This window comes from Drosophila biarmipes, chromosome 3L, assembly GCF_025231255.1.
Source record: "Drosophila biarmipes strain raj3 chromosome 3L, RU_DBia_V1.1, whole genome shotgun sequence".
NCBI lineage: Eukaryota > Metazoa > Arthropoda > Insecta > Diptera > Drosophilidae > Drosophila > Drosophila biarmipes.
The window spans coordinates 24,851,336-24,871,543 of record NC_066613.1 but is presented as its reverse complement, the minus strand read 5'-3'; the positions used below and the strand labels follow the sequence as shown (position 1 = coordinate 24,871,543).

General features: G+C 46.1%; 3 protein-coding genes across 7 annotated transcripts in view; 1 reads left to right on the top strand and 2 right to left on the bottom strand.

Annotated features, from left to right (window-relative positions):
* The window catches only part of LOC108034792 (DNA N6-methyl adenine demethylase), a 99,537-nt gene extending 84,701 nt beyond the window's left edge, over window positions 1–14,836 (top strand). For 2 of the 4 annotated variants that reach the window (XM_044095067.2, XM_044095066.2), the window contains 6 exons: window positions 3,563–3,949; window positions 5,377–7,990; window positions 8,119–8,323; window positions 8,392–8,555; window positions 8,669–9,182; window positions 9,514–14,836. In XM_044095067.2, the coding sequence (XP_043951002.1) occupies window positions 3,563–3,949; window positions 5,377–7,990; window positions 8,119–8,323; window positions 8,392–8,555; window positions 8,669–9,182; window positions 9,514–12,253 (6,624 nt within the window). In that variant the 3' untranslated portion in view covers window positions 12,254–14,836. The remainder of the gene's footprint in view (window positions 1–3,562; window positions 3,950–5,376; window positions 7,991–8,118; window positions 8,324–8,391; window positions 8,556–8,668; window positions 9,183–9,513) is intronic. The other 2 variants (XM_044095065.2, XM_017109776.3) reach the window with 1 other exon arrangement.
* Window positions 14,823–18,684, bottom strand: LOC108034791 (N-acetylgalactosaminyltransferase 6). Of its 2 annotated transcripts, none has more exons than XM_044095068.2 (4): window positions 18,517–18,684; window positions 17,406–18,148; window positions 16,467–17,232; window positions 14,823–15,927 (listed from the first exon to the last, which is right to left on the bottom strand). In XM_044095068.2, exons 2-4 carry the CDS (start codon window positions 17,978–17,980, stop codon window positions 15,265–15,267), a joined length of 2,004 nt encoding a protein of 667 aa, XP_043951003.1. In that variant the 5' UTR covers window positions 17,981–18,148; window positions 18,517–18,684; the 3' UTR covers window positions 14,823–15,264. The 2 variants fall into 2 exon arrangements, with proteins under 2 accessions (XP_043951003.1, XP_016965264.1); XM_017109775.3 differs by having other exon boundaries at window positions 18,527–18,684.
* A 199-nt stretch (window positions 18,685–18,883) lies between these two features.
* On the bottom strand, window positions 18,884–20,082 carry LOC108034530 (28S ribosomal protein S35, mitochondrial). Its single transcript, XM_017109456.2, has 2 exons — window positions 19,855–20,082; window positions 18,884–19,788 (listed from the first exon to the last, which is right to left on the bottom strand). Exons 1-2 carry the CDS (start codon window positions 19,973–19,975, stop codon window positions 18,926–18,928), a joined length of 984 nt encoding a protein of 327 aa, XP_016964945.1. The 5' UTR covers window positions 19,976–20,082; the 3' UTR covers window positions 18,884–18,925.
* Window positions 20,083–20,208: the final 126 nt, after the last annotated feature.

Sequence of the window (20,208 nt, the reverse complement as noted above, 5' to 3'; positions counted from 1 at the left end):
GAATAATTAAAAAGGAACTCTTAAAATCTATCTATCTTTTTACATTTATTTTAGAATTTTCTCGAAGCTCAAGAACTTTTACCATACATATTTTTTCATTTTCCAAAAATACACCCGTCATGACTGTAGATAAATAACCTACTGATAAACCAAAAAGTAAATAAGAGCCCACACCAGCGCTAACGATAACTAATATTTGATTTATTTACAATTTACCCGCTGCATTTTTCTTTATTTTTTCGCTGTCTTTTACCTTGTTTTCCTTTCCTTGGTTGTTGATTTGTTTTTTATTCCTCTCCGTACCTACGCCTTATCAGCAGACTTTGACTTTGGGGACATGTAAATAATTTATATTGTATACTCTGTTATGTGTGTAATTTATGACGGCCGTGCTGGCACACTATAAAAAGCAAATAGCGAGAGAGGTGTTATACGGCTCTTATCAGCGTCAATGTGGGACGGGCGGACGAGGAGCTAGTAAAATAGTTAGTGCTCGGCAACAATATTAGGCCGGGTTAATAGCGAAATTAGCATATAAAAAGTAGGGTGAAAATTTGTTTATAAAAAGCATATAATCTGTGTTATTAAAAATGCTTCATGGAAATTCTGAAATTCTTTTAATGAACTTAAACTATTTTGACAGTTGTACACTTGTATATAAAAAGAAAACACGCTGAAAAACTGAAAAATTTTCAAATACATCAAGACTTAAAGTCGTCTAAAAAGGTGCCTAATAGTATGCAACGATCAAAGCAGAAGAATGTTTTTAAGGTAGAGTATCTTAAGGCTGTCTTAGCACTGATTTTACCTTTACTTAACCTTATTTCGCTGCGTTTCGTTTGCTGCTTATCAAGGCGATGTAACGCACACAGGCATAAAAAACACACATTAAAATAAAACTCACAACCACACTCGGAGATAAACGCACACAGGGACACAACTAATTGCTGTTTACTCAGCGCGCAATTTTCTTTTCAACACTCAGAGAAAAAGTGGGGGGGAAAACACAGAACGCTCAGGGCCATTGCCCGCGGCTCTCGTTGTTTTTGCTGTCGTTGTAGCTGTGTCAACTGCAACTCACTAATCTCTCACTATCTCACACTCTCAAAGATACTCACTTATACACACAAACTATATCTCTGGCGGTGCCATCTTTCCTTAACGTTTATTTATTTTACCAAGAAACAAATAGTTGCCGCGATGCAAACGGACGATCATAAAAATTTAATTAACTTTTATGAACTGGGTAAATAGTGGAGAAAATGCATTAAACGCAGCGCAGAAAAACTAGAAAAACATTTACACAAGACCTCGGGTCTGAAAATACATTCTATTTACTTTCTTTACGATTTTTCATTTGCGCCGTGTTTGCTTATTTGTTTGCCGATGTATAAGCAAATGTTTTTCGCCAGTGTTTGCAAAAGTTTAATTAATACTTCAATGCTAATATTTATGGTGAACTAATATACAGCGGAGGTTAGGAAAATAGTATAACTGGATTTGGCATGGACTTAGGTGGGCAAAAATATGGTCAGATTGCATTTTTTAATGGTTAAATGGGACTTTTATGTTTACAAATAATACAATATAATTTTCTTTAAAATTATTTTTACATAAATTGTATTTTTAGGTACATTTTTAAAATCATTGAAATTTGCTTGCGAAATAATTTTATGTGCTGAAAAAAATTTATTTTCATGTCGACTTTGTTCACCAACAGGTTTACTGCCGCCCTATTACTATGCCCACATCTGTAGCTTTATTTATTTTGAGATTGTTTGCACTTAGAATGCAAAAAAGGAAATGTGAGCAAAAATAATTGGCAATTTTCAATTGGAAATTGCGTGCAAATTTATTTTAATTTTGCACCTGCGTTCGCCGGCTCCATCGATGTTTGCAATGCAAATATTTTTAGAAAGCAAAAAGAGGGAAGCCCATCGCCGCCCCTCACCTTTTTTCCAGGCCGGTGTTTGTCCAAGTTATTTGGCTGCTTCGTTGCCACCTGGTCCCTGAGATAAGGAGAGGAATTCGAATTTACCAGCTCGCATTGTTGGATTTATTTGCATAGCATTATGCGACACATACCACACATACTCCATACAAAATATGTAGATACATATGTGTAGAGGGAGGGGAATGCCCAGCCAAGGTGGCAAATATTATTTCACACATGTGTAAAATATAAATCACTTTATTGCAGCCAATTTGCACAAACGATTTGCTTTGACTGCCATTTTGTTGGCCATGTATGCAAATTGTGTTTATTGTCTGCACAAAACTCCCTGCCACATAAGCCACTTTAATTGGATGCTGCCTTTTTGGGCCATTTTTGATTTGTGCCTTTCGCAATTAGCAGAAATGTTTCGAGAAATATTTGTTTGCCCTGGACCCAAGGAGTTTTGTTGATTTATTGCAAGAAATTTACGACAGACACAATGTTTACTTATACGCCTTCCTCTTCCTGGGATTTACTCGATAAAAGTTGTACAGTTTGTGGAAATTCATATTTGCACAGCCAGCATTTTAAATATTTGAACAGCAATGCTTCATTAATTGGGTGAATACGTTTATGAAGCAATAAATAAAATGTAATGCAAGAAAAAAGTAAATACTTAAATCTTTATTAGAAAATAGGTAATCAAAAATAAATTTTCTGGGCTTCTCTAATGCAAAAGTTGTGTGCGGTTTGCCCACAAAGAAAACTCTCTAGCATTATGCAAAAATATCTGACCTGACATTATCGATTGACCTGCCAAGAGCAGCGGAAAACTATTTCTGCCTTTTCTATTAGACTTTGCAACCTTTGGCCAAGGAAAAAACTAAAAAAATGCCAAAAATAAAACTTATAAACGACGAGAAGAAACGACGGCAACTCTTTTATGAACATAAATTTTGAAAGCCTTTAATGGCGAGCGGCCACAACGACAACAACAAATGGCAACCGCAGCTGTTGCTACGAATTTTTGCAACATTTTTCCTCTGTTTTCGGATTTGGCTGCACAAATAAATTGCGCATAAATCGTGGGCAACATAAATTTTACATGTTGCCCCGGCGTTTGCAGACTGAAAACAAGTTGAAATTATGTGAGCGAAGCGGGCATAATTTATGCGATCGGATGGGGAGGCAATTAAAATATTTGTGCCAACTAACAAATTTCCTTAATTAAAAAATATTTTAAACTGTGCAATTACGACTGGGCAAAAGTGAAATCAACAGAATGTAAAGTTTGTAATAAACGAGCAAACAAGAGTGGGTCATATTTAATGGGCAGTTATCGGTGTTTAAATAATAAAGCTCCGATAAGGCCATACAACCACAAATAAACCTATAATAACACAAAACGCAACGAAAAAGAATTAACTTAACAAATATAAATATGAAAATATTATAAATTTTTAATATAATCCTGAAAAAATAGCAGAAACACAAGTAAGATTTTAGCTATTGAATTTGATTTAGAGCCTTTACTATCCTCAAGCCAGTTTATCATAAGTTTACAGATTGTTTCATAAATAACCCCAACTAACTGGAGATTCTTTTTATTTCTGGCCTGTTTTCCAGCAGTCACGCCCCCGCAAAAACTCCACCAAAGCAAACAAACTGAATGCAGCCGCTGCATCAGCAACATCGCCTCGTCTAAGTCCAGTGCCGGCAGCAACACTGTTGCCGCAGCAATCGCCAAATACCACAACAGCAACAGGCAACCTGCAGCAGCAGCAACAGCAGCAGCAGCAGTTCCAGCAGCATCAGCAACTTCTGTCGCAGCAGCAACTCCTGTCGCAGCAGCAACAGCAATATCAGCAGCCGCAGCAGCAACAGCAGCACTTCCAGCAGCAGCAGCACTTGCAGCAGCAGCAGCAGCACGCACAGCAGCAACATTTGCCACAGCAGCAACATCAGATAACCGCACAAATCCAAACCATGAAGGATCAACCGCAGCAGCCCATGGTGAGTCAATCGGTTTCGATTTCCCCCCTCAAATGCCATTGACCTTTCCCATTTTTTCCCCCCGCCCCTGCTAGTCAATCCGCTTTGCTTTTCATTTCATTTTCCGTTTCAAGGCAGCCAATTGCAAAATGCAAAATACAAAATACAAAACACAACACAAACCCATAAATCCGCACGGCCACATTGCGTATACGTCACGTGGCCCCGGGCCCAATCAATTGCAGCTGTGCAAACACACACACTCGAGCCAGACATCGCATGTATATATAGTAGATATAGTCCCCCATTCATTCATAAAGATTTTGTCGATTTTTATCAATGATTGCTAAATGCTTTTGAAAACAAAACCACACACCACGCACACACGTGAGCCAGGTGCAGATAAATTCCAGACCAGGAAGCCAGCTGCCTGGCAACTGAAATGGCCTGCACTGCGAAAAAAGTGTGGTTAAACGAGCATCGCTTTATAGATTGTAGGATAACCTTCTCTAAAAAAAAATGCAAGGCAACGGAGTATATAGACCATCAATTGTTATACAACCAAAGCATTCATTTTTACTTTTTTAAAATCAATTAATTTTTTTTTAAATCAAGAAACATTTTTATTAACTTCAGAAAAGCAATATTTTTATTTCTTAGTGTACAAACGGTTTGAGTTTTTATTTGAATTTTATTTTCATTTTATTTGGATTTTATTGTAGCCCCCTTCCAGTGCTCCTCACTTTCACTTTCATAACTTTTTCGGACGCTCGTAAAAATGCAAATGAAAACGGGTTGAGTTTTGGGTCTGGCCGACAGTCTGGCTTTGTTTTCCTGGCTTGTTTTCCATTATATTTTTCGTTTTATTTCTTTTCATGGGGTTTTCCTGTTTATTCAGCGCACAAAAAATGTTGCATAATTTGAGGCGCGTTAATTAACAGTGGTGTTTTGTGTACACGCCGCGGAAGTTGTAACTCTGGGCAAAAAGGAAATTTCTGCTCTGGGGTCTGGAGCCCGCCACCAATTAGACTGAGCCTAATTAGGGCACACAAAATATGATTTACGACTGCTGGCCAATTCAGCCCGGCTTTGGGTACATAATTCATGTCAGTTTCTGAACTGTTTTTACGACCAAAATGTTTATTTATGTATGGTGTGGTAGGGGGTGGAGTACTTAGTGGCATAGAGCTTGGTTTGGGTTGAGTCTAGAGTCTAGACCAGGAATTATGGGAAGGATATGGGATATGGGCCTAATAAGGTTATAAAAAGGTAGGACAAATTAGGTGGGTAAATTATTTAACAGAAATGCAGTTTAGTGAGAGAACTTTTTCGTTTACAATAAATCATCTGTATCCTTAAGATTCCCTATAAAATGCATGGTTTGTGACTCAGTCTTTGACAACCATATTTGTGCAATTACTAATCTAAGACTGTATCCTCTTTTCCAGGCTCCCATGGCCTTTTACCCCACATGGCAGGCGGATCCGTCGCAGGGCTGGCAGAACCAGTTCATCCAGCAGATACCACAGAACACACCGGCCATAACGTCGCTGAACTCGCTGGACTTCCAGACGCAGTCCTACGCGTATCCCTCGAACGGCTACGTCCAGTCGGGACTGGGATTCGATCCGAACTACGGCCGGTCGCCATATGCGGCGCCAGTGCAGCGCTACGACTTCCAGAGCCAGCAGTTGTCCACGGCTCCGTCGGCCATCAACCAGGTGGGTCTGCAGAGTGTGGCGGGATTCGCTCCGAGCTACGCCGGACAGGTGTCCGCTGCTCCAGTGCCGCCGTCGCAGCAGCAGCAACAACAGCAGCAGCAGCAACAGCAACAGCAGCAACATCTGGGAGCGGACCTCAACAAGACGATGTCGTCGGGAAACGACACGCCTGGATATCCGCGGGTGAGCAGCGTGCCGCCGCGCTCACTCAACTGTAACGGGTATTCAGGCGATTACAGCGGTTCCCAAGCCACCAACAGCAACAACAACAACAACAGCAACACCAGTAGCAACCCCAGCAACACCAGCAACAGCAATCCCACGAACGCCAGCACAGTGGTCAGTGGTGGCACCACCACACCAGCTCCACCACCCACTGCTGTGGCCCAGCCCGCCTCCTCGCCCATGCAGCCACCCATTCAGGCGGTGCCCCAGTCGCCCACGCGCAGCAACATGTTGCAGCAGCAGCAGCATCAGTCGCCCACGGGCAATGGGCTGCAGCCCTATGTGGCACCCCAGCAGCAGCAGCAGCAACAGCAACACCTTGCCTCGCCACCCATGCAGGATTGGAATTGGCAGCAGCAGCAGCAACAGCAGCAGCAATCTTTGGGTGCAGACGGTTATCCCCAGGGTGAGAGACTCCATCTCAACACCCGCATCAAGTCGATGATCATGCGCAAGAGCGATCCCAAGGATCCGCCGCCGGACCTGCAGCAGCAACAGCAGCCTGGGCAGCAGCAGCAGGTGCAACAGCAGCAGCAGTCGGCGGTGCAGCAGCAGCAACAGCAGACCGGTCATTTTTTATCGTATAGCCACCATCTCCGGCCCGAAGCGGCGCTGAGCGCCAACGGACCGAGCAGTGCCACGCCCACCCACCCATTGCCCAACCTGCAGCAGCAACAAGTGCAGCAGCAACAGCAGCAGCAAGTGCAACAGCAGGTACAACAACAACAGCAGCAGCAACAGCAGGCGGTTGGTGGGTCAGTGGCCGCCGAGCCGATCGGAGGTGGTGGCGATCACATCTGGAAGCCACACCATGCCAACTCGTTCAAGAAGCCCAGCGTGGTTAGTGGCTACCCAGGAGTAGGAGGAGCAGCAGTGGGTCAAGATGCCCAATTGCAGCTGCAGTTGCAGCAACACCAGCCAGGACAGCACACGACCATCAGCCACTCGGTGGAGCCACCGGTGGTGGTGCCACCACAACAACAGCAACAACAACATCCTCCAGTTCCAACCGCTCAGCCCAAGAAGTCCAGGAGTCGCAGCAAAGCCAGCAGAGCAGCCGCGGCAGCAGCGGCGGCCGCGGAGGCAGCGGCGGAGATCGATCGCGATCGAAACTCCACGGATCCAGGAGGCGGTAGTCTCAAACCGCTGGGTGCCCACTATCCCCCGCATCCACATGCCGGTCCCGGAGGGCCACCTGGTCAGGACTACCACTCGCAGTACATAAAAACTGAGCCGGGCCTGCTGGGACCTCCGCAGCCCAACAAAATGGAGGGCTACGAGCGGAACTACCAGAACTTCATTCAGTATGCGGACTTCTGCCAAAACGATGGTCAGGGACAGCCGGTGCAGCAGCATCATGGTCACGGGCAGCAGGATTACGCCGGCTATCATCACAATTCCGCCTATTACGGCGCCGGAGCCAGTAGTTTTCAGCAGAATTTCCAGCAGAACTTTGTCCCCGGCTATCAGCACTCCACCTATGGGGGAAGGGGGAAGCCCCCAGCCAATCAGATCCACGGACATGGTCAGAGTTTGATGGAACTGGACCGCAAGCCGGACACCAACAGCATCATACCACTGCCCACGAACTACGAGAAGGATATACCCGCATATCCCATTCCGCCGCACCGCTATGCCTTGGGACACGGAGCTCCACCACATTTGAGTCACCACGGGATGCTGGAGCCCAAGATCGAGGACATGGGAATGCTGGGGCACGGCGGCGGATACGCCTATCTGGGTGGTGAGGGAAAGCCCTTGAACAATGGCTTCTCCTGCTGCCGACAGGGAGGCACTCGTCCTCCCACCGCCGAGCACTTAAAGGACGGAACGTGCCTGGGATTGGGCATTCAGCCCAAGGAGGAACTCATCGACGAGGATGAGCTGATCGACTCCCATGGCAATGGCCTCAAACCCCTGGTGGGAGTGGGCAAGGCCAAGGGAAAGCAGAAACCGGATGAAATCCCAGAGATTGTGGTCAAGCACGAGAAGATCAATCCCATGTTCGACACCACGGATCGTTTGGAGAAGGGCAACAAGACAGAGATCCCCGAGTGCGAGTGCTTCCAGTCCGACAAGAATCCGCCGGAACCGGGTACTTACTACACGCATCTAGGTGAGTCATCCTTATCAAAAAATCTCAAATTTATTATATTAAATGTGGTTTAAAATTATGAATGAGGAAGTACATATATTAAATCCTCTAATTATAAATCTTCTAATTATAATAAATTGCATTTTCAGGCACGGCTTCTTCCCTCATGGACTTGCGAAGAGAATTCGAGGAGCGTTGCAATCTCACGGGTCGCCAGTTGAGGATCGAGAAGATTGTCTACACGGGCAAGGAGGGCAAGACCTCGCAGGGATGTCCGGTGGCCAAGTGGGTAATCCGAAGAGCTGATCTCGAAGAGAAGATTCTGGTGGTGGTCAAGAAACGACCAGGTCACAGGTGAGGTTTTAAAGTTACTTTTTAATTTCTATCATGGTTTTATAACTCTCTTAACATACTATTTCCAGATGCATAGCTGCCTATATTGTAGTCTGCATGGTGGCCTGGGACGGAATGCCTCGTCTGGAGGCAGATAATGCCTACAAGAATCTGATCCCGAAACTCAACAAGTACGGTCTGCCCACGACGCGAAGATGTGCCACCAATGAGAATCGCACTTGTGCCTGTCAAGGTATATATACATTTCCACTAAGAATGGACTTCGGCCACCAACAGCTTACAAAAAATTCATTTATTGTTTTATCCGTAATATTTATATCGAATGTATATTACAATATTTTTCAGGACTCGATCCGGAATCGTCGGGTGCCTCGTACTCCTTCGGCTGCTCCTGGTCGATGTACTACAATGGCTGCAAGTACGCCCGCTCCAAGACGGTGAGGAAGTTCCGGTTGTCGGTGAAGAGCGAGGAGGCGGCCATCGAGGATCACATGAACCTCATCGCCACCCTGTTGGCGCCGGTCTTCAAGCAGGTGTGTCCGCGCTCCTACGACAACCAGACGAAGTACGAGCACGAGGCCAGCGATTGTCGCTTGGGTCTGGAGCCGGGCAAACCCTTCTCCGGAGTCACCGCCTGCCTGGACTTTTGCGCCCACTCGCACAGGGATCTGCACAATATGCAGGATGGCTGCACGGTCCATGTGGCGCTGCTGAAGCCCGGAAATCGCGACACCCGCCTCCCAGACGACGAGCAGTTCCACGTCCTGCCGCTCTACACGATGGACGGCACGGACGAGTTCGAGAGCGTCGAGGGTCAGAGGGACAAGCACCGCACCGGGGCGGTGCAAATGCTGGACAAGTGAGTGTACCGTTGAGTTTTGAGCAGCAGCTCCCAGGCACTTGGAAGGGAAATCGACCCTAAAATAGGGAAATCGTAAAAAAAACATTTTTTACATTTAAAAATCTATTTAAAATGCAGAGAGTCAACGTACAGCCTAAAAAGGAATAAGATCAGAAACTAGAATAAATATGACAAATGTTTGCTTTAACTATATTTTCCATTTTCAAATTGTTTTACTATCATATGTTTTTTAACGAGTTCCCCAATTGAACCTCGATTTTGGTTCCGAGTGTATGTATTCCCGAACTTTGCTAATATATTCCCCCAATTTATCAACCCAATTCCTTAGATTCCCCTGCGAAGTACGCGTGCGATCGACACCGTTGATACCCTGCAGAAGGCATGGCAAGAAGCGAAAGGATGGCGACGATGCGGTGCCCCCGGACGGAGACCAGGATGCGGTCGGGGATGCCAATAGCCAGAGCAGCTCCAGCAATGGCGCCCAGTCCCAGACGCAGGCCAACAACCAGCAGAGTAGTCCGCCAGCCATGGGTACGGCCCACATCAAGAAGGAAAACGGCAGCGGCGGAGGAGGAGGAGTGGCCGCCAACGGAGCGAGTGGCAAGTCAAAGGGCAAGGGAAAATCCAACCAGTCCAATAACTCCAGTGCTTCCACGCCGGGGTCAGCGCCCCCGTCGACGCCCTCGCCCAGGTGTCAGACTCCCGTGACGAACAATCCCAGTCCGGCGGGCAGTGCTTTCAGCACACCACCGGTCCATGGCTCCAATGCCAATCCCCAGAGCAATGGAGGCCAAGCCGCGGGCACGGGCAATCAGCCCGGTCAACTGATGAGCTCCAACTCCAGTCTGATGAACATGGCCACCATGATCGACACGTTCACGGATGCCCAACTGCAGTCCAACCAGATCTCAAGCACTGTCCTGGATTCCCCGTACTCCTATGACTACCAGACGGGCTCCTACATAGACTCCAGAAACTACTATGGCCAATGGCCAACGCCCCACGCTGCGATGGGTATGCAGGCGCAGGTGGGCGGACCAGGAGGCGGCGCAGCAGGAGGTCCTGGAGGAGCGGCGGTGGCCGGAGTGCCACCACTGACACCCACCACGCCCACGGCTCAGCCACAACTGGGCGTTCCACCGGCGACTTCGGTGCCTGGTGGAACCACCACTGGTGCAGGAGCGACAGGAGCACTTCCCGCCACAGCACCTCCTTCGTCCACTCCTACCCAACTGGAGACGAGCAATGGCTACGGACCGGGAAGCTATCAAACCCTGGTCAGTAATCCCGCCTCGAATCTAGCCAATCCCGGTGGAGTGAACACGGAGGTGCAACAGCAGCATCAGCAAACCCAACAGCAACAGGGAGCCCTAGCGGGAGGATCCCTACCCGGTGGCCTGCCCGCGGTGGGCGGAGGAGGAGCTCCCGGTGACCTCAAGAGCCGGCTGATCAGCGGCGAGGAGAACCCGGACTCAACCACCCTGGTGAACCATCATCATCACCATCACAATCTCGCGGAGACCAAGTTAACCGCCCTGACGGCCATGCAACCGATGACGAACCTCGCACCGCTCACCACCTCGCATCATCATCCGCAGGAGGGATTCGTGAAGCCGAAGCCACCGCCCAGCGACTATACGGCCCAGTATACGGCTCAGTATCCGAACAACTACCAGATGTACCCGCCTCCACCGCCGCCACCGCACTCGGCATACTCCGCCTACGATGCCTATCAGAATATGAACTACAACTATGGGTATCACCAGGCCTACTCACCCTACGGGATGTATCCCCAGCAGACGCCGCCGCCGACGCCTCCTCCACCCTCGGCCAATTGGAATATGTATGGTCACCATCAAACGGGGTCTGTGAATTCTGGATATGGTAGTGCCAATCCTGCAGCGGGAGCCGGTTCCCTGATAGCCACCCATGGTGCAGTGGCTCCGGCGGGCGTGGGCCTTCAGAAGCCCATTGTTCCTATGCCAGGACCACTGCATCAGCAGCAGCAGGTGCTGCAGCAACAGCAAGTGCAACAGGTGCAGCAGGTGCAGCAGCAGCAACAGGAAGCGCCGCAAACGATATTACCCGACCTGAGTAATGGCCAAACCACCTCCGATACAGTAGCCACACCCACGCCCACTGGCGAATCCTCTAGCAACGATGCCGGCTCAGGCAATCCCGCAGGAAACCAAACACCCACGGGTGGGGCCAGTGCAGCCTCCACGGCACCGCCTGCTGCCTCGCCGGGAAGCACGAATACCAGCAAGATCGAACCCATTGGCGAGGTGGCGGAGATCAATGAGAACATCGAGGCCTTCCAGGATCCCCAAATGGGCGGTGTGGCCATTGCCCTGAATCACGGAAGTGTCCTGATCGAGTGTGCCAAACACGAGATGCACGCCACGACGGCGGTGCGAAGGCCAGACCGTCATCATCCCACGCGGATGACCCTGATATTCTACCAGCACCGAAACCTCAATCGGTGTCGCCATGGCATCGATGAGTGGGAGGAGAAGATGCGGGTGAAGAAGATCAACACGGATCTGGACAACAAAGCCAAAGAGGAACGCGAGCGACTGATCAAGAAGGCGGCTGGTGAGGATCTGGACGATCTGGATGAGGATGCCCTCATGGACGACCCGCCGCCCGTGAAGAAGGAGTCCTCCGCCAATGGCCAGCAGCTGAAGAACGGAGCCAGCGGCAGTAAAAAGAAGAAGAGCAGTGATTCCAAAAAATCCCAAAATGCCAGCGAGCAGTCAAAAAACGAGAAGGTTGCCCTCCACGCACCAACACTGACGACCACGTCGTGGACGACCCTGTTCCCCATGCATCCGTGCGTGGTTTCGGGGAAATATCCGGAGGGCAATAGCAGTCCGACCTCGTCCACGAACAACGCGCCCAACGGTGGTGGTTGCCCCGCCCAACAGCAGCAGCAGCCGCCTCCTCCGCCTGGCAGTGGGCTCATCCACACCCACCCGCCGCCGGGCACGCCCACTGGCACCGGAGCAGCGCCACCGCCCACTCCGCAACAGCAGCAGCTGCCGCTGCCGCAGCAGCAGCAGACCTGAATCTCTTCAGGCTGAGGGGCTACTACTGGTAACCGACCGCCGGAGTCCGCTGGATAGCCCTAATCTTAAGCACCCACACAAATCAGCCCTGTTCCGAATTTCACATTCGTTGGGATAAGGTGGTTCCAAGAGTATTCAATGGATTGTGTTTCAAAAATATTTAGCAATGGTTTTGGAAAGAATAAATATTGCAGTAATGCCCCAACAAGGAGTTATGAGGATTTGAAGTTCAAAAACATAGTTTCCAATAAATTGGAAACCATTAAATAATTTTTTTAAACGGATTTAAAACCAAGATATTCTGGATCTTTTGTTATAGAGTTCTCCCAAAAAGCTAGATTAAAAACCAAAAATTTTTTTTTAATATTTCAATGTGGTAGGTTGTTTTTCGAAATTATCAGCCTAATTTCGAGCACCAAAAAATTTCAAAAAAATTCTAACGCCAATATATTTTAATTGTTCTTGAATATTAAGAAAAACAGAACAAATCCATTAAACAAATTGAAAACCACCCATAAAAATCAAAGTGAAATCAAAGAGCAGGGTTGTATGACTGAAAATTCACTCAAAGCAAAGAAAATGAAACGGAGACAGAAGAATTAATTATTTTTGTAAATGCGTTTGATTTCGTGTGCCATAGGAGGAGAGTATGAAAATTCCGGAAAAGGAGTTGCAGTTGAAAAAAGTACAGTTGACGCTGCCAGGCCAGAGTTGTCACCATTCCACAAAAAAAGAACGCCCAGACACATCACACCTTTCACTCAGCAAAAATCAACCAGAAAAATAACAAGTTTCTAAACTGATAATGCAGTTAGTTTAAAATCAACTATTAACTTTAGTTTCTTAAGAGCCAGCAACAAAACAATTTCTGTTAAATGAGTTACATATTTTTTAAAGACAAGCAAAATGCAAAACTACAGAACAACAAAAACGAATACTACTAAAACAAAAACTAATAAAGAAATTTTTGCTTAAAAACAAAAAGTCATATTAAGAGTTAGTGGAAGTTGAAAAAAGAAAGATCATTGCCAAAAGTACAAATAAACCATTTTTTAACAAGCAACTAGAAAAACGTAAAGAATTTCGCAAGACAACAAAAGAAAATAGTTGGTAACAAAGGAAAACAGTTTTTACAAAAGAACTACACTACACTACAAGAGTTTAAATTTAGTTAAATACCCAATTTTTCCAACAATTTGACTGTCCTTTGGGATTGGCTCGAAATTGAGTGGCAGTGCCAAACGAATTTAAATTGATTAAAGGAGCAAATGAGAAATTTTTATCACGAAAAAGGTCGAAAAGGATTTTTACACTGAAAGAAATTTTCCATATGCTCAGCTGATATACAGATAAACCAGACCACAAACAAGACAGTTGAAAATGGTGCGAGCAGGACAACTAGAACTACAACTAGAGAAGATTTGAATATTTTTGAGCAAGTGAGAAAGAGACAAGCAGAGCGGCACACGCTCGGTGAGAAAGAGACGAACCGATGAAAATGTAAGGCAGCAAGACATTTTTTAAACTTTAATCATAATTTAAACTAAGTTTAAGCAACACACACACATGCAACACAAACGAAAGTTAAATATATTTATTTATGCGCAAATCGACGGCAAATAAGGGGTTAATTCTAGTTATTATTATTTCTGCAAGATTTAGTTTGAAAAACCCAAAAAGACTCGAAACCAATCAAGTATTAAGCACTAAACAACCAACAACTAATACTAAACTTATTTGCCTACCATTTGTAATTGTTGTATAAAACTCAATTAATAATTTGCATCCATCCAAAAGTTAAAATAAAAAATAAAGATTAGAATGCAAATGTGGCAGCGCAACTGAATTTCAAATCAAATTAGTCTACATATAAATATATTTTGCACAAAACAAAAATAAAAACAAAATAAAACAAGGAAAGGTTAAGCAAAAACGGTTATTGATAATACGATTTTTAATTTGACGAAACTGTACGTAATGTAATGTAAATGTAAGGCAGCGAAGAAGACTTTTGAGCAACAAGAAAAAACATGTTTTGATAAATATTTAAATGTTTATATAAATATATATATTAATATAACTTATGATAATTGATTAACTGATTACGCAAGCCAACAACTATTATAGTTTGTAAATGCTTTTTTATCATTTTCAAATAAAAGCAAATCCTTTGCCATCATTAAGTTACACACCCCAAACGACTTTTGAGTTTCGCGGGGCGCCCGGCGTGCACCTTATATATAAACTATACGTATTGGCATATGATAAAGCAGAAACAAAAACCAAGTAACACTGAGCAGCATAAGTAATAAGCGCAAATCAGAAATTAGAAATCAGAAAAGAGAACAAAGATAACGCACCTGACCTAGCGACTTTCAGGTGCGAAATCAGCGAGATACGATATTGCGATGATACATACATATTGTAAAACGATACACACAAACCGAGAACGTATATACAGATTGTGAAGCACGAAGGTCGATGGATGAGAAAAACATAAATTATATTTATTTAAAGTACGCGCATGGAAAGCAACCAGATATTAATATTAAATAAAACGAAAACAAAGTTAAAATCGCCAAACTGCTTTTTTCTTTTACGGTTCAAAAATGGGTCTATCATTGGGGGTTAACAAACTCAGTGAAGTTAGGAACCCCAATATTATTTTTTTAAGTTTAATGAAAACAAACTTTTTGGAGTACAAGTCATACAAAACTTACGACAATTTCAAGGCTTACGCTCCCTATAAATTTGTTATTAATAATATGTTAACTTAGAATTTTGTTTAAAACCAAACAAAATTCCAAAAGTATGTCACAAATCATTCGGAATTGCTTTGAGATGCACCATTTTAAGAGATGCATTTAAAGTCCCTAATATAGCATTGGAAATGTGCGCTTGAGTCGGGGTAAATTGTAAATTGGCCCAATGGCCGTACAACCTATCTAGCCTAGTTATTTACATCGAAGCTTTTTAAGTACATGGCAAGTGATACTATCGCTGTGCAGCGGTTAAAGGCTGAGGACAAGGTCTTGGGAGTAGTTGTCCAGTGCGGTTTGGTTGAAGGTGCCGAAGTTCCATTGCTGGAAGCGATTGTTTGGGTCGCATTTGTTGGCCACCACCTCGTGCGTGAAGGGCAGCAGCTCCAGGCATCTCCTGCCCTCCGTGCCGTGCTTGAGCAACTTCCTGTGGTAGTCGTAGTACCAGTACTGGTTGCCACCCTGGTTGTGACAGTCCCACAGCCACACGGGCGCATTGGCATCCCAGATCTGGACGTCAAGGCACTCCTTCTTCCGCCGCAGTCGCAAGTCTCGTTTCCAGCTCAGCTCCCAGAATTGTGTTTTCTGCGGGATCTTAATGTCGTTGGCACACGCGTACATGCCCATTTTGTTGTGCTTCTTCCTGCCCATGGTGTCCAGGCAAAGGTTCGCATTCCCCACATTCTGAATGGCGCCCAGGGCGTATGCCGGCGGATCTATGGGCGGGTAGGTCTTCATCAGATCAAAGGCCACCTCCTCCATGAACCACTTGAAGGACTTGCACTTCAACTTGGTGCGGATTGCCTTCTGCGCGGTCAGATCTCCGGGATCCACACTCTCGTAAAGTCCATCGCCGTGGCTGTACAGGTAGTTCTTGTACTCGTCCATCCAAACCTCCGCCACCCTCTTGTAGTTCTGCAAAATGATAAAAAGTTTATTATTTTATTGATTTTGTTATTCAAATTGTGGTTTGTAGAATGTTTTATGGTGAGGAATCTTTCTGCATTGTTTAAAATAACTTTTAACAACTCAGTGCCAAGTTTGTTGACCCAAATGTTCGAGTAAACTTTACCAACAAATAAAGATATTTCTCCAAGACTATATTGAAGTTAATATATGCTTTTGTATTTAGCAGTAACACGTCAAGTTTTGTGGTTAAAAATTTTTGAAATCTTGCAGTTGAAGACATTAACTAAAGCAAACTATTTACGAGAATAGGATCTGATAAAAGCCATGTCTACAGAGCAATGAACCTTAACAAGGCTCGTAATAAAAAGAGGAAACTTGTTTTTCTGACAAAAGTAAGAATTATGCTCGCAACTCTTAATGCTGGCTATAAATATATTGCTTTTTTACAAGAACGGGTTTTTTATTAGCTTGGTTAGAAGTTATACTAACCACCTGTATTTTTCATACAGTTGATGCCTCAATTTTATCACCCTTCTTCTACTCACCTTATGCAGATAGTCGCCCTTCCTCGGACTCGGCTGATGGTTGCGAGGTCCTCGGTATATATGACCAATGCGAGAGCAGGGTGCATCGTACATTTCGCCGCCGCACATCCAGATCTTGAAGCTCAGCTCGTACTGCTCGCCGCCCCAGATGTCCAGACCCTCATCGTAGCCGCCCAGTTCCCAGAAGAACTCCGAGGATATGGCAAACAGGCCGCCAGCCATTACAGGACTCTTGAAGGGATCGGCTGGGTGCTTAAGGTCCTCCTCCAGCAGAGGCAACCGCTTGTAGAAGAACTCCCAATCGAAGGCTCCACGGGCTCCCTCATCTTGCGCACGATAATTGAAGTTGGAGTGATCAATCACATCGATAAAGGGACACACCGCCGTCCTCTTGTTCAAGGCAATGGGTTCCAACAGCGGTGGCAGCCAGTTGTAGTTGGCCTCCACGTGCGAGTCCAGGAAGATGAGCACCTCGGCAGTCGCATTCCTAGCTCCAGCCGCTCGGGCTCCAATCAAACCCGTGCGCCTTGGCAATCTCACCACGCGGACCCACTTGAAGTGTTCCGCAATGTAGGCCTCCAGATCGTGACCCAAATAAGCTCGGTCGCTGTGGTCGTCCACCAGAATGATTTCCTTGAGCAGCTCCGGCGGCGAGCGGTTGATCAGGCTGTGAACTGAGCGCATCAGCACGCTCAAGTACTCGTTGTAAAAAATGATGATAACACTGACAGTGGGCAGCTTGGCCACATACTCCTTCTTGCGACATCTTTAAAAATAGATAAATGAATAAAATATAAGTTTTAAAATCCCATAGTGTTATAAAGGCTCTAAATTATTATCACAATAAACGTGATGCGGAGCATGCTCAAGCCACATAATAAGAAAGCTACACCCACTGCCTTATCTTTTTTGCTGTTACCCGAAAATATGTGAACTCACAGAGGGTGGCGGATGTCGGGCAGCGAACGGTTGACCGATATGGAATCCGAGAGCAGGGCATTAAATCCGTTTTCCAGGGACATTTGTTTCTCCAGATCCCGCTGGGATTCATCGTCCAGCGAGGCGGCCTTTCCCCTCTCTCCGAGACCCACTCGCTTCGCGTCCTTTTCCATGGCCGTGTAGTCGTGCCAATCCTTCTTCACCGATGTATCCGCTGGCGGAGCCATCTGCAGCTCCTCTTGGGGCTGCTGCTCCGGCTCATCGTTCGCCGGTCGCGGGTTGTGGACCTCCTGATCGTCCGGTTCCGGCTCATCGACCTTTTGCAGCTCGGGCTCCTCTTCAAAGTCGGCTTCCGGCGGTTTCCTAGCCTCTGGTTGTCTAAGAGCTGGCATCCTTGGCTGAACATCGCCGGAAAGGCCAGCCTTTTCAGGCATAGGTTCCACGCCGCCAAGATGGACGGGTTTGTTGGTGTACGGGCTGGAGGAGATCCAGCTGGTTATCAGTATGAAGAGAGTCAGCGAGACCAACAGCAGCAGTGAGGCCTTCACTATCCATTTGAGATTGGGTCGCCGCATATTTGTCGGAAATCCGTGGCTACGTGTCCGCTCTAAGGGTCTCTATGTGGACCATTAAAGTGGGTAGAACACCTCGGTGATATTGGATTGTTGGCTCAGGTGTTTTGCAGTGTTTGCTGGGTTGTCTCTTTATCTAGCGCTGCAACGTGGTTTTCTCAAGAACCTTGCCTACGACGAAAGGAAAAGAAGAAAAGTAGTAAAATTCAGAACGTAAGCACATATGCATACATATACTTTGTGAGTGTCACATACAAAAAAGAACCAAAAGATAAGGGGACAATTTCTCCGAATTGAAAGTTGAGATAAAGAAATTACACAAGTATGGTAGAAGAACTTCCGCTGGACATTTACATTTATCTCTCGTATTTCTATAAAGATTTACGATGTACGATACAAGAATTAGGATTACCGCAGCCTATTATTTACCAATTGACTGTGTTTGTTTATAAAATCAGATTTTATGACTTTTAATCAGGTGAAACGTCATCAGCGGGCGAATTCTTATCAGAGGTTTACCTTGTTTTTTGGCAGCTTACTTATTCTCACCTGGTGTAAGGTATACTCCCCTCAAACGTCCATCCGAGCTGGGTTGAATAAACTAATAACTACTAATTAGCATAGCGAAACAAAAGATTGCTTCCACGTCCGCTGAAGTTCGGTTTTTTTTGGCAGTTCTTGGCGCTGTTCTGATGCCAGTCACAGGGAAACGCCTTCACCATCCGCAAGAACAGCTGTTCGGGCATTCGCCCGGAATAAAGGGCGTTGTTTAAAGGGGCCGTATATTATGGTTTCCTTAAATTTAAAATTGATTTTTAAATGCAATATTCAAAAATAATTACAATCAATTATGGTGTCTACTAAAAATGTCTTTATGTGGTATTCAAAAAGAAAATTAGGGTAGTCCCATCTATAACATCTCGCTTTATTGCTTTCAACAACTCTTCTCTAGGCAATGTTCAACATTTTCTTGACCTCCTCCTTGTATTTGCCCAAGTTGTACTCGTTTTCCCCCTCGTTGATCAGTTGCTCCACACAATTGGCATATGATTTACTCGGAGCCACCTTGGGAGCACCCTCTTTGGCGTTCCAGTTGAGGATTGCCTCGGCGGAGAGCTTGGACCGGTTCCTCTCGAACAGATAGACCTCCATGTCGGCCTCCGACTTGGTTGCCTCCCAGGGCTCGGTCACAAAGGATTCGTGGTAACAAGCCGTCAGTAAATACAGGGCGTAGTCGTAGTTCTGCTTCTTTTGCGGACACCGATCCGTGACGAAGGTGAGGATGTCCGTATCCTTGTTGTAACGATCGCCCACCAGGCGCAGGAACTTATCCCGGGCATGCGCATCGAACTTTAGATCAGATAGCTTCAGGGAAATGGTGACTCGTCTGGCCTCCGGATTTCTGATCGTGGGCAAGCTGTGACAAAAGTCCGTGGTGGTGACCTCCACGGGGAAGTGGCGCTGCCACTTGGCCTCCGTCTCCAGACCCTTTGGCCACGGCGTGCAGAATTTCTTGATGGCCTCGCACTGTTGCCGGATGGCCGGTGGCGTCAAGTGCAAAAAGTTGGGTATCTTCATCAGCTCGGCGTTGGCGTATTTCGACGGGGCGGCTGCTCCTCGCTCGGTGAATCCCTGGCGAAGTGGCAGAGGCACACTGGCCGGGTGGAAGGAGCGTGGTCCTGGCCAAACGGCCGACCAATCCTGATCCACCGCCATGCGACCGGTACGAGGAGGTGTGATGGGATCCCTGCGCACCTGCTGGCGCCGCTGGAACTGCTGCTTCATTGTCCGCAGACTCAGCACCCGGAATTCTATAAGCGTAGGAGAAGACGAATCCATTAATGTCTGCATTTTCTGAGGAACACCCTATTGTTTACCTTCATCGTCTTCCACTTCTGGCTGCTGCTGCTCCTGGTTGGAAAAAACTCGGATACTGCTCTGGGCCGCCTGTTTTTTGAGCGGCAGGCGCTCCCACAAGCGAGTCAAGCCGGCAGACATGGTTTTGCACTTTAATTTCTACTTAGAAATGTATTTTTTATTAAAAAACCAAGCAATTTGTGCGGCTTTTACGTAAACCATGCGCCAACTAACTGGCATTCGCCCCGAACAGCAGTCCATATCAGCTGTCCCCACAGCTGCCATTCACACATGATGACTTATCGGTAGTCGAAAATCCCGTTAAATAATAACGGTTAGAATTTATTTGAATCGGTAAAAATATTGAATTTAAA